Source organism: Salvelinus alpinus, chromosome 32 (assembly GCF_045679555.1).
Source record: "Salvelinus alpinus chromosome 32, SLU_Salpinus.1, whole genome shotgun sequence".
NCBI lineage: Eukaryota > Metazoa > Chordata > Actinopteri > Salmoniformes > Salmonidae > Salvelinus > Salvelinus alpinus.
Window position 1 is genome coordinate 10,042,109 of NC_092117.1, and position 14,390 is coordinate 10,056,498.

At 44.9% G+C, this 14,390-nt stretch overlaps 1 protein-coding gene across 1 annotated transcript in view; it reads left to right on the forward strand.

The window, feature by feature from the left end:
• Positions 1-14,390, forward strand: part of LOC139562707 (tRNA (32-2'-O)-methyltransferase regulator THADA-like) — a 98,708-nt gene that overhangs the window by 44,580 nt on the left and 39,738 nt on the right. The window contains exon 30 of the mRNA XM_071380655.1: positions 10,711-10,814. Coding sequence (XP_071236756.1) covers positions 10,711-10,814 — 104 coding nt within the window. The remainder of the gene's footprint in view (positions 1-10,710; positions 10,815-14,390) is intronic.

Below are 14,390 nucleotides of genomic sequence, written 5' to 3' on the forward strand. Positions count from 1 at the left end.
CTAGCAACCTTTCGGTTACTGGCCCAGCACTCTAACCACTAGGCTACCAGCCGCCCCTTGCAGTTATCTTTGCAGGACGGCCACTCCTAGAGAGAGTAGCAACAGTGCTGAACTTTATTCATTTATAGACACTTTGTCTTACTGTGGACTGATGAACATCAAGGCTTTTAGAGATACTTTTGTAACCCTTTCCAGCTTTATGCAAGTCAACAATTCTTAATCTTGGGTCTTCTGAGATCTCTTTTGTTCGATGCATGGTTCACATCAGGCAATGCTTCTTTTGAATTGCAAACTCAAATTTTGTGAGTTTTTTTATAGGGCAGGGCAGCTCTAACCAACATCTCCAATCTCATCTCATTGATTGGAATCCAGGTTAGCTGACTTTGACTCCAATTGGCTTTTGGAGAAGTCATTAGCCTAGGGGTTCACATACTTTCCCTAACCTACACTGTGGATGTTTAAATTATCTATTCAATATAGACAAAAATACAATCATTTGTGTGTTATTAGTTTAAGCACTGTGTCTATTGTTGTGACTAAGATGATCAGATCAAATTTTATGACCAATTTATGCATAAATCAGGTAATTCCAAAGGGTTCACATACGTTTACATATACTTGTTACTAACCTTGATATTACAAAGATTCGGTGGGGTTTGAAAAAAGCCCTTGTGTTCAGTGCCGGTATTACTGAATGTCCCGGTATTGTGTAATGTACACTATATATACAGAAGTATGCGGACACCCCTTCAAATTAGTTGGTTCGGCTATTTTAGCCACACTCGTTGTTGACAGATGTATAAAATTGAGCGTAAAGCCATGCAATCTCCATAGAGTAACATTGGCAGTTGAATGGCCTTACTGAAGCACACAGTGACTTTCAACGTGGCACCTTCATAGGATGCCACCTTTTTAACAAAGTCAGTTAGTCAAATGTCTGACCTGCTAGAGCTGCCCCGGGTCAACTGTAAGTGGTGTTATGGTGAAGTGGAAACGTCTAGGAGCAACAACGGCTCAGCCGTGAAGTGGTAGGCCACACAAGCTCTCAAAACGGGACCGCCGAAGTGTGTAGCGCGTAGAAATAGTCTGTCCTCACTACAGAGTTCCAACACTCACTATCGAGTTCCAAACCTGCTTCTGGAAGCAGCGTCTGCACAAGAACTGTTCGTTGGGAAGTGGGTTTGGGTTTCCATGGCCGAGCAGCCACACACAAGCTTAAGATCACCATGCACAATGCCAAGCGTTGGCTGGAGTGGTGTAAAGCTCGCTGCAATTGGACTCTGGAGCAGTGGAAACAATGAATCACGCTTTACCATCTGGCAGCCCGACGGACGAATCTGGGTTTGGCGAATGCCAGGAGGATGCTACCTGCCCCAATGCATAGTGCCAACTGTAAAGTTTGGTGGAGGAGGAATAATGGTCTGGGGCTGTTTTTTATGGTTCGGGCCCCTTAGTTCCAGTGAATGGAAATCTTAACTCTACAGCATACAATTACATTCTAGACGATTCTGTGCTTCCAACCTTGTGGCAACAGTTTGGGGAAGGCCTTTTCCTGTTTCAGCATGACAATGCCTCCATGCACAAAGCGAGGTCAATAGGTCAAGAAATGGTTTAGTTGAGATCTGTGTGGAAGAACTTGCCTGGCCTGCACAGAACCCTGACCTCAACCCCATCGAGGACCTTTGGGATGATTTGGAATGCTGACTGCGAGCCAGGCCTCATCGCCCAACATCAATGTCTGACCTCGTTAATGCTCTTGTGGTTGAATGGAATCAAGTCCCCGCAGCAATGTTCCAACATCTAGTAGAAAGTCTTCCCAGAAGAGCGGAGGCTGTTCTAGCAGCAAAGGGGGGACCAACTCCATATTAATGCCCATGATTTTGGAATGAGATGTTCGACGAGCAGGTGTCCACATACTTTTAGTCATGTAGAGTAGGTATAAAGGTATGACAATCTAGATACCGCCCAAGCCTACTTGCGTGACTGATGAATGAGAACACAGGTCACCACTCCATGCTCTCTCTGGCTCACTGTTCTAATACAACGACCCCAGCTGCTCGTTCTGCTCGGACCCTTCAAAACACACCACACACATACTGCTCATGTGCCTCTCCACCGTCTGCACAAATGGAAATAACCAACACGTCCCCGGGGTGCAGTTGACCTCCGACTCGTCATGATTAAACATTGGAAATGTCGGTGTTCACACACCACAGGGCTTGTTTGTATCAACGTGTGTGTGTGTGTGTGTGTCGGTGGTGCCATGTTTGTCATTGGTTTTGAGTTTTGTTTCTGTGTCTTTTGGATGCTTGTGTGTGAATGTGACAATTAATAGTGAGTGTATGCTCATTTTTTTGTTGTTGTTGTAAGCATCTTATTCAGTAAGTTTTTGTGTGTGGTTTGTTTTCTGGTGGGTCCTTGCGTAAGGCTGTACTTTTGTGTGTGTGTGTGTTTGTGTGTGTGTCTAGCCGTGCCCTGTGGTCAGTCCCTGGTTGTGGATGTGGGAGGGACTGCAGCCTGATAACAGGCTCTGAAGAGTCCTCCTACACCACCACTATTTTTACCGGGCTAAAAGTGACACACTCACCCAACACACACACTCAACACTGACTGTAAAACGCCTCACAAAAAACAACCCTTACAAAGAGGGTTTGATTTAGTTTTGTCATCTCAAACGTTGCCAAACCATTCCCATAAAGTTTCCCCAAAGAGGTGGTAAACGACAGGTCAAACGCTGTTCCCCTCCGCCACTGTTCCATCTCCAGGCAGGGACACAGCAGTGACCTCTCACCCCCATCTCCCTTCTCCTCCCTGTGCTAAAACATCGGACCATGACCCTTCTGCTTTATGGATCTCATCTGACTGGGGCTTCTTTATTTTAGCTCCGTCTCATCCCATCTCCCTTCTCGTCCCGCCTCTGGTTTTTGCTCAGTCTCATACTTTTTTTGCAGGACGGTTTGGGTTCTATAAATATTCCTGTTTCCTCGGATCGAGTCCGGATTAATCCGGCTGAGACTCCCACTAGGGACTTCCCAGTCCAGAGTTTGGAGGGGGCAGGGAACGACGGCGACAGGGAGAAGAGAGGGGTGTGGCGGGGGCTGTTTGTGAAAGCCAGTGGGCGTTGGCTGGGAGCCAGGTCTGGTGCTACGTGGTCTGCCTGGTTTTCCCCCGTTGCCTTCCCTGCATGGTGTAATGAATGGCTTCCTCCACTGTGGCTGTGGCCCAGCTAAAGAGTATACTTACTAATGCCCAGAATACACCGAGTACACAGAGGACCGAGGATGCCGAGTACACAGGCACTGCGTCAGAATACAGCCTCAGACTACACATCATCTGACCTAGCCTCAGAATATCTGTCTTGGTCTCTCCATTGTAACATTGGCAATATCTCAACTAGGGTTTGCAAGGGTCGGAAACTTTCCAGTAAATTTCCTGGATTTTTCTGGAAATTTTCAATGGGAAGTTAAGCCCGGGAATTTTGGGAATTTTGCTTAAATTCATCAAAATGTTGCTTATAACAGTGAGCCTTTTTTTGTGGGATACACATGGCAATTCTAGGTCTTGTGGCATATTTTGGTTAAACTATCCCCAATTCAATGGAATTTCAACCCTCTGCATGCACAGTGCATTCTTCCATCACATGTACAGCTGATTCTCAAGATCTTGCACACGAATGAGATGCTATTGAGCCCACACTACTACACTGTCTGAGCCAAAGACTACATGCGTTCTGGTAAGTTTTGATTACAATACTGGGTGGGGTGAATATGTTTTATGACATACATTGTCTTTTGTTAACTAGTAAATAGTAGCCTACAGCAAAGTGTGTTTAAATCATTTTTAACTTGTTAACAATTTCTGCTAGTTAGTTTTTGCTACCATGTTGGTTTTAGCTTGCTTGAGCCTGATAACTGAGGAGTGTTAATTCACCCGTTTCCATACATGTTTCATTTTAAAACATTTCTCTTACAAAGGAGTTGTTTAATCTAACTGTTTATCTGTACATGGAATTGTATTTATTATAATTTTTATCTAATTCTTTATAGGAAAATGCGACGGGCACTATCTGATGTGTGGAGACATTTCACTGCAGCTAATGTAGAAGGAAAAGCTGTGTACATTTGCAAATACTGTGCCAAATCATATGTGAAGAATGCAAAAATGTAGAATCATCTGCCCAAGTGCATAAAGTTCCCTCAGTGCTCACAACAAGCAACCTCTGACAAAAGTCCCTCTACGTCTATTCGAGGTGAAAATGATGAATCAGACACCTTATCGATAGCAACAGCTCATGGTCCTCCTGTAATCAGGAGTTTTTTTGACTCAATGGAGGAACGTAGTCAGAGAAATTCTGATGATTGTCTTGCTTGAGCTCTGTATGCAACTGGTTCACCTCTGATGCACACAGGCAATGTCTATTGGAAGAGATTTCTGAATGTTCTTCGCCCAGCATACACCCCTCCAACCAGACATGCTTTATCTACTCATTTGCTGGATGCAGAGTTCAAGTGAAGGTCAAGCAAATCATAGAGAATGCAGACTGTATTGCAAACATCTCTGATGGGTGGTCGATTGTTTTTGGGCAAGGAATAATTAACTACATCATCTCCACCCCTCAACCAGTATTCTACAAGAGCACAGACACAAGGGACAACAGACACACCGGTCTCTACATTGCAGATGCGCTGAAGGCAGTCATCAATGACCTTGGACCACAGAAGGTATTTGCACTGGTGACAGACAATGCTGCGAACATGAAAGCTGCTTGGTCTAAAGTCCTACCATCACATTACACCCATTGGCTGTGCTGCTCATGCATTGAATCAGCTCCTCAAGGACATCATGGCACTGAAAACAATGGATACACTCTACAAGAGAGCCAAGGAAATGGTTAGGTATGTGGGTCATCAAGTTATAGCAGCAATCTACCTCACCAAGCAAAGTGAGAAGAATAAGAGCACCACATTGAAGCTGCCCAGCAACACCCGCTGGGGTGGTGTTGTCATCAGTTTGACAGTCTCCTGGAGGGGAAGGAGTCTCTCCAAGAAAATACCATATCACAGTCTGCCGATATGGGCAAGATGGCGCCGACAGAGATGGTCGCCTCGCTTCAGCTCCTTTTTTTATGTACTATTTTATTTATTATTTATTACATTGTTAGCCCAGGAATTCTCAAGTCTTATTACATACAGCCGGGAAGAACTATTGGATATAAAAGAGTTGACAACTTACCATCATTACGACCAGGAATACGTCTTTCCCGAAGTGGATCCTTTGTTCGGACCTCCACCCTGGACATGGGATCTTATCCCAGAGGCCGACCCAAAACAACGCGGTCGCCGCAGGAGAGGCAGACGGAGCGGCCTACTGGTCAGACTGAGAAGCCAAGTACACCATCCACCGCTTCCGAGCATATTACTCGCCAATGTCCAATCTCTAGATAACAAGGTGTACAAAATTAGGGCACGAGTTGCCTTCCAGAGTGACATCAGAGATTGTAACATTCTCTGGGAAACATGGCTGGGATATGTTGTCAGAGTCGGTACAGCCACCTTGTTTCTTCATGCATCGCACCGACAGAAACAAAGGTCTCTCTGGTAAGAAGAAGGGTGGGGGTGTATGCCTGATGATTAACGACTCATGGTGTAATCACACCAACATACAGGAACTCAAGTCCTTTTGTTCACCTGACCTAGAATTCCTTACAATCAAATGCCGACCGAATTATCTTCCAAGATAATTTTCTTCGATTATAGTCACAGCCCTGAGAGAACTTCACTGAACTCTATGTAAACTGGAAACCATACATCCTGATGCTGCATTTATTGTTGCTGGAGATTTTAACAAAACTAACCTGAGAACGAGTTTATTTGCAAGTGCATCGGCGATGTCGTACCCACTGACTTTTAAAACATTTCCTAACCAGAAACCGTGGATTGATGGCAGCATTCGCGCAAAACTGAAAGCGCGAACCACTGCTTTTAATCATGGCAAGGTGACTGGAAACATGATCGACTACAAACAGTGCAGCTATTCCCTCCACAAGGCAATCAAACAAGCAAAGTATCAGTGTAGAGACAAAGTAGAATCGCAATTCAACGGCTCAAACACGAGACGTATGTGGCAGAGTCTACAGTCAATCACGGATTACAAAAAGAAAACCAGCCCCATCGTGAACATCAACGTCTTGCTCCCAGACAAATTAAACAACTTCTTTGCTCGCTTTGAGGACAATACAGTACAAAATAGATGGCTTCATGAGGTAGGAAAATTATGTGGATATTATGTGGATAAGGAACATCAGTCAGGAAGTTAAAGCTTGGTCGCAAATGCGTCTTCCAAACAAACAATGACCCCAACAGCCCGCTACCAACGCCTGTGGGCTCCTTCTCCGTGGCCAATGTGATTAAAACGTTTAAACGTGTTAACCCTCGCATGGATGCCGGCCCAGACAGCATCCCTAGCCGCGTCCTCAGAGCATGCGCAGACCAGCTGGCTGGTGTGTTTACGGACATATTCAATCAATCCCTATCCCAGTCTGTTGTCCCCATATGCTTCAAGATGGCCACCATTGTTCCTGTTCCCAAGAATGCTAAGGTAACTGAACTAAATGACTATCAACTGGGTCCTGGACTTTGACGGGCTGCCCCCAGGTGGTAAAGGTAGGAACAACATCTCCACCCCACTGATCCTCAACACTTGGGCCCCACAATGGTGCATTCTCATTTCTCTCCTGTGCTCCCTGTTCACCCATGACTGCGTAGCCACGCACTCTTCCAACTCAATCATCAAGTTTGCAGACGACACTACAGTGGTTGGCTTGATTACCAACAACGACGAGACGGCCTACAGGGAGCAGGTGAAAGCTCGTGGAGTGTGGTGTCAGGAAAATAACCTCACTCAATGTCAACAAAACAAAGGAGATGATCGTGAACTTCAGGAAACAGCAGAGGGAGCACCCCCCCCCCCATCCACATCGACGGGACAGTAGTGGAGAAGGTGGAAAGTTAAGTTCCTCGGCGTACACATCACGGACAAACTGAAATGGTCCACCCACACAGACAGAGTGGTGAAGGGGCAACAGCGGCTCTTTAACCTCACGAGGCTGAAGAAATTTGGGTTGTCACCTAAAACACTCAAACTTTTACAGATGCACAGTCGAGAGCATCCTGTCGGGCTGTATCACCACCTGGTACGGCAATGGCACCACCCTCAACTGCAAGGCTCTCAAAAGGGTAGTGCGGTCTGCACAACGCATCACCGGGGGAAAACTACCTGCCCTCCAGGACACCTACAGCACCCGATGTCACAGGAAGGCCAAAAAGATCATCAAGGACAACAACCACCCAAGCCACTGCCTGTTCACCCGGCTATCATCCGGAAGGCGAGGTCAGTACAGGTGCATCAAAGCTGGGGCCGAGAGACTGAAAAACAGCTTCTATCTCAAGGCCATCAGACTGTTAAAAAGCCATCACTAACATAGAGAGGCTGCTCAACATATATACTCAAATCTCTGGCCAATAAATGGACTTAATAAAGGTACAGTTGAAGTCGGAAGTTTACATACACCTTAGCCAAATACATTTAAACTCAGTTTTTCACAATTCCTGACATTTAATCCTAGTGAAAATTGCCTGTCTTAGGTCAGTTAGGATCACCACTTTATTTTAAGAATGTGAAATGTCAGAATAATAGAAGAGAGAATGATTTATTACAGCTTTTATTTCTTTCATCACATTCCCAGTGGGTCAGAAGTTTACATACACTCAATTAGTATTTGGTAGCGTTGCCTTTAAATTGTTTAGCTTGGGTCAAATGTTTCGGTTAGCCTTCCACAAGCTTCCCACAATAAGTTGGGTGAATTTTGGCCCATTCCTCCTGACAGAGCTGGTGTAACTGAGTCAGGTTTGTAGGCCTCCTTGCTCGCACACGCTTTTTCAGTTCTGGCCACAAATTTTCTATAAGATTGAGGTTAAGGCTTTGTGATGGCCACTCCAATACCTTGACTTTGTTGTCCTTAAGCCATTTTGCCACAACTTTGGAAGTATGCTTGGGGTCATTGTTTGTTTGGAAGACGCATTTGCGACCAAGCTTTAACTTCCTGACTGATGTTCCTTCAATATATCCACATCATTTTCCTACCTCATGAAGCCATCTATTTTGTGAAGTGCACCAGTCCCTCCTGCAGCAAAGCACCCCCACAACATGATGCTGCCACCCCCGTGCTTCACGGTTGGGATGGTGTTCTTCGGCTTGCAAGCCTCCCCCTTTTTCCTCAGGTTATGTCGATATAGGACTCGTTTTACTGTGGATATAGATACTTTTGTACCTGTTTCCTCCAGCATCTTCACAAGGTCCTTTTCTGTTTTTCTGGGATTTATTTGCACTTTTTGCACAAAGTACGTCATCTCTAGGAGTCAGAACGCGTCTCCTTCCTGAGCGGTATGACGGCTGCGTGGTCTCATGGTGTTTAAACTTGCGTACTATTGTTTGTACAGATGAACGTGGTACCTTCAGGCGTTTGGAAATTGCTTAGCTGATTTATTTACATTTTCCAATGATGTCAAGCAAAGAGGCACTGTTTGAAGGTAGGCCTTGAAATACATCCACAGGTACACCTCCAAATGACTCAAATGATGTCAATTAGCCTATCAGAAGCTTCCATGGCATCATTTCCTGGAATTTCCCAAGCTGTTTAAAGGCACAGTCAACTTAGTGTATGTAAACTTCTGACCCACTGGAATTGTGATACAGTGAATTATAAGTGAAATAATCTGTCTGTAAACAATTGTTGGAAAAATTACTTTTCATGCACAAAGTAGATGTCCTAACCGACTTGCCAAAACTATAGTTTGTTATCAAGAAATTTGTGGAGTTTGTTAGAACACTTTAGATAATCTAACTAGATATTACTGCATTGTTGAAACTAGAAGCACAAGCATTTCGCTACTCTCTCATTAACATCTGCTAACCATGTGTATGTGACCAATATAAGGGGGCGGCAGGTAGCCTAGTGGTTAGAGCGTAGGACTAGTGACTGAAAGGTTGCTGGATCGAATCCCCGAGCTGACAAGGGAAAAATCTGTCGTTCTGCCCCTGAAGAAGGCAGTTAACCTAACCCACTGTTCCTAGGCCGTCATTGAAAATAAGAATTTGTTCTTAACTGACTTGCCTAGTTAAATAAAGGTAACATAAAAATAAATATTAAATACAATATGATTTGATTTGACAGCCCCATCAAGAGGATCCTCCTGGATGATGTATTTTGGGAGAGAGTGGTAAGCAGCCTGAAACTCCTGAAACCTATAGCAGTAGCCATTGCATGGATTGAGGGAGACAATGCCACCCTTTCTGATGTTCAGAGAAGAACTCCATACTGCCCTGCCCACTTCACTGTTGCTCCAAGCAGAGGAAACTGCAGTTCTGAAATACATCAAAAAGCGTGACGACTTCTGCCTGAAGCCCATACACGCCCCAGCGTACATGTTGGACCTCAGGTATGCTGGCAAGAGCATCCTGTCTGGTGCAGAGATCAGCAAGGCCTGTGGTGTCATCACTACCGTGTCTCGATGACCTTGGCCTGAATGAGGATGGAGATGAGATATGTTGGCATGACTGCCATATTGCATCAGCCACCTGGTGGAAGGGACTTTGTCGATTTGAGACTTTGCCTCCAAATCCCACCAACATCAGCCGCCTCAGAGCGCAACTGGTCCTTGTTTGCGAACACACACACTAAGGCATGCAACAGGCTGACCAATACAAGGGTTGAAAAATTGGTGGCCATCCGGGGAATTTGAGGCTTTTTGAGCGTGACAATAAGCCATCCTCAACAAGGTTGGAAAGTGACAGTGAAGATGAGACCTCAGAGTCTGATGTTTAAGAGGTGAACATTTAGGAGCTCCAGGGAGAAGACTTGGAAGCCTGAGAGGAAGACAACCAAAGCTTTAGTTTCTGGACTATCATTTTACAGATCTATGTTGAAAACGTTTTTGGAAGATGCGATGAATCATTCAATATTCCCTTTATTTTGTTCAGTGAAATCATCCAATGTGAAGAGTCAACTCATTTAATTAAAGTTCAATTCATAACTACATTTTAATAGTTTTATTTCTATTGGATGGATTTAATCATTTGCAATTATGTCTACTTATGACAAGGTAAAAGTGTTATGTTTCTGTCTCCATATGATATGTTAAATATATCCAATGCTGGAAACATCTACATTTTAAATGGTATTAATATAAATTCCCATATATTCCCATGGAAAGTTTCCACCTCTGAATATTCCTCAATGTGCAACCCTAATCTCAACTGAGTAATATTATCATTCGGCCATTTTGTAATGCACGTAACAAAACGTTGTTATGTCTTTCTTGTTCCCAAACAGCCACTTGGTAACTGCACACAACATTTTTCAGGCCAATGTAAACTACTTTGACTTTGTTTGTGATCGTCTCCAAACCTCAGCGATTGTTTGCCTAGTCGAACGCACGGCACTTCACGCCTCGGTCGTTCAGCTACACACACTGTTATTACTTAACCAGTTGAAATGACGTGTGTGTGTGTGTGTGTGTGTGTGTGTGTGTGTGTGTGTGTGTGTGTGTGTGTGTGTGTGTGTGTGTGTGTGTGTGTGTGTGTGTGTGTGTGTGTGTGTGTGTGTGTGTGTGTGTGTGTGTGTGTGTGTGTGTGTGTGTGTGTGGGGTCTAGGTGCTGTTCCTGCTGCGCTCCTACCAGACGGATACACACAGACCCCAGGCGGCAGGAAGTGACATCAGCCAAGCCCTGCGCCCACGACTGTGGCTCGCCTCCAGGTCACCACTCATTTGCTCGCTCGCTCTCTCACGCACACACACACACACCACAACACAGATAACCATCCGTTCCTGATATTAAGAATAGCTTATTTTTCCACTGACCATCCCCTCTTTGGCTCAGTTCCCTTCACACCCCACACAGGCTTCCATTTCAAAGGAAGCAACCCCCCCACCACAACCACCAATCTTTCTGCCCCAAACCAGGGCCTGACCAGGTAAGCAGGAGATAGCACAGAGGGGTGTGGAGGGGATTAGCTAGCTTGCTGCGCTTGGTCCCAGTGACTCCTTATTAAGATGCCGAGGTGGATACTTGTTCGCTCAGGCGCTGCACCATCTGTCCGTTTGATCGCTTGCCGCTTCACAGCCCCCTGCAGAGATCCAGGACGCACACGCTGGCGGTGGGGCAGAGAGACTCTACCCCCCCACCCTAGTGGAAACAGTCCTAGGGGCAGTCTACAACTGAGCTCATTTAAAGCATCCTTTACCTAACATTAGCGATTGCGATGTGGGCATTGTCAAATAGGAATTCAAACACCGCAAACAAATCTTCTAAGGGCGTTTTCACACGCATGGTTTTGAGCTATAGTTCGAATCAGTTTCACTATTTGTAGCATTGTATTTTTTTCATTTCGTCTGGTTGGTTTCACATTGCCAAATGTCAAACAAACAAAAATTCCTAGACAAAACCACTTGTCCATGCAAGTCATTTGCTCACGCTCACGTTAAATCCATTTATGATTATCATGAAGCATCACTTTGTGTCCCAATCTTAATTTTACTTTCACTTTGGTCTTCCAACAACATGCAGAAGGAAACAGTGCTCTAACTGTGACGTGAATAGGCCATCAGTAGCCTGTATCTTTGGTATAGCCCCCGTCTCCCCTAATGAACTCATAAATGCCCTGTTACTCACAGAATGTCTCAAGTTATGATGCTGCGTGCATTTCATAAAGTGCTTGCAGTCAAACAACCAATATTAATGCGCGACTCTGGTTCATTTCCTCTGTTTGTGCCGCGAACCGCACCACCGTGCCAATTAAATCGGACCGAGACAACTCTTTTTGAGCGAACCACGTTAAGTGCGCCAGTCCAAACTTACCGAACTTAGGAGGTAAACGCACCAGAGTTTGGAAAAAACGTACCAAACCAATTTGGTGTGAAAGCCTACGGATTTTTTTTTTGTTTATTTTGGCAATGTGAAACCAACTGGACCAAATGGGGGAAAAAATACAATGTAACAAATAACTTATAGAGCCAAATTATAGCTCAAAACTATGTGCGAAAACGCCTTATGTGCACACAAAGTAAAACAATTCCATGGTATGTCAATGTATGACTGCATAACCATTGAATTCTAGCTTGAGTCAGTTGTTACCCTCCAATTTTTTAGGCTTGCGGTCACTAAAGTTTTCATATGCTAGAATGAGTCAGCATTAGGCTACTGACCGTCAAAATGGCTGCCTGCTCTCCCAGTGTATTCAACGTTGACTACAGAGGCCCATACTAACACACTTTTGAATGGTTTACCATACCAGTGTCTTCATTACAGGTAACCAAAAGAATGGAAACACTTAAATGAGGGATACAAAGTATATTGAAAGCAGGTGCTTCCACACAGGTGTGGTTCCTGAAGTTAACATCCCATCATGCTTAGGGTCATGTATATTAATGCTGGGCATGCCATTATTTTGGCTACCATGGCTATGGCCCCATAGGCCCCATAGGATGACAATGTCCCCATCCAAAGGGCATGAGTGGTAACTGAATGGTTTGATGAGCATTAAAAGAATGTTAACCATATATCATGGCCGTCTGTCACCGGATCTCAACCCAACTGAACACTTATGGGAGGTTCTGGAGTGGTGCCTGAGACGACGTTTTCCACCATCAACAAAACACCAAATGATGGAATTTCTCAGGCAAGAATGGTGTTGCATCCCTCCAATAGAGTTCCAGACATGTAGAATCTATGCCAAGGTGCATTGAAGCTGTTCTAACTAGTGGAGGCCCAACGCCCTATGAAGACACTTTATGTTGGTGTTTGCTTTATTTTGGCAGTTACCTGGATGTGGCCATTACTAATGCCTAAGGATCATATGGAGTGCATTGTTTGGCTTGACATCTGACGCTTTACTAGGCCCTGACCCTGAACAGGCGTGTTCAGTTGGGTATGGCCACAAGCGTATCTTCCTGAACTAGGTCCCTTGGCACACCTCTGCAACTCCTCAATGGGCTCGGGAGAGGCGAAGGTCGAGTCACGTGTCCTCTGAAACATGACCCACCTAGCCTCCTACTTTTTTATTTTACTGCTCGCTTAACCACGGATGTCAGCTCTACCAATGTGTCAGAGGAAACACCATTCGATTGACTACCTGTGTCAGCTTGCAGGCACCCGACCCTGGCACAAATAGTCGCTAGAGCATGATGAGCCAAGGGAAGCCATGGGCCAAACCCTCCCCTACCCCGGGTGGTGCTGTTTGTCGTCCTATGGGATCTCCCGGTCCTGTCGGTTGTACCCCAGTACTGCAGTGCAGTGCTTTTGACCGCTGCCCCACCCAGGACCCTGACACTTCAGGATCTTAAATAAAGCTTCGCAGTGCTGGAACAGCCAGGTTGGGATGAGGCTCATCCCTTTACAAATCTGTTCTCACTTAAGTCTCACTCTTCTCTTCCTGTGTGTGTGTGTGTTTAATATCCGAGTGATGAAAATGTGACGTCAACATCACACACTGGTCCCCTTGTTCTCACACACGCGCTTGTGGGCTTTCGCAGCGCTGAGGTCGAACGCTGTGGTCACACGCTTGATGAACACACACACACACACACACGCTGCTCTGGTGTCTGTTGGACATACACACAGTTACGTTCATGTATATTTGCAGAAGTCTCTCTGGTGACTCACGGACATATTACACACACCGTGGAGACGATGGGACTGTGTATGCCCTTTGGCATCTCATGTGACCGCCTCTATCCTGGGATTTCATCATCTTCCTGAATAGGGATGTGGCGGTCACGAAGTTTCATCAGCCGGTGATTGTCAAGCAAATAACTGCCGGTATCGCAGTAATTGACTGTTAATCAACATAAACACATTAAGCATCTCCTGGTTTCCATGTATAGCCTACAAGCCACTGATGTTCCATTTTTAAAAGTCTAATAAATCCATGTAATATAGCCTACACCATCACAATAGACCGTTCTCAGACTACATTTTCTTCATGTTTCCTATTTCAGAAGAACAAAATAGCATACTCTGAGTTGTCCTTATGTTAGGCCCTGATCTGGCTATGCCATATGGCTGTGGGCTACACTAGTTCATTTAGCAGATAAGATTTGCTTAGAATTCCATGGTATTATTTTATAGTATGACGAATACAAATGAACAAAGCTGAATAAAATAGAAAGGATATTTTCTCCAAATGATTTGAGGGAGCGCGCACATGTGGCTATTCTGTGTTGAGCGATTAAAACCTCTTAGGGATCGTACCCTTTTTTTCAGTTTTCGCCTAAAATGACATACCCAAATCTAACTGTCTAGCTCAGGACCTGAAGCAAGGATATGCATATTCT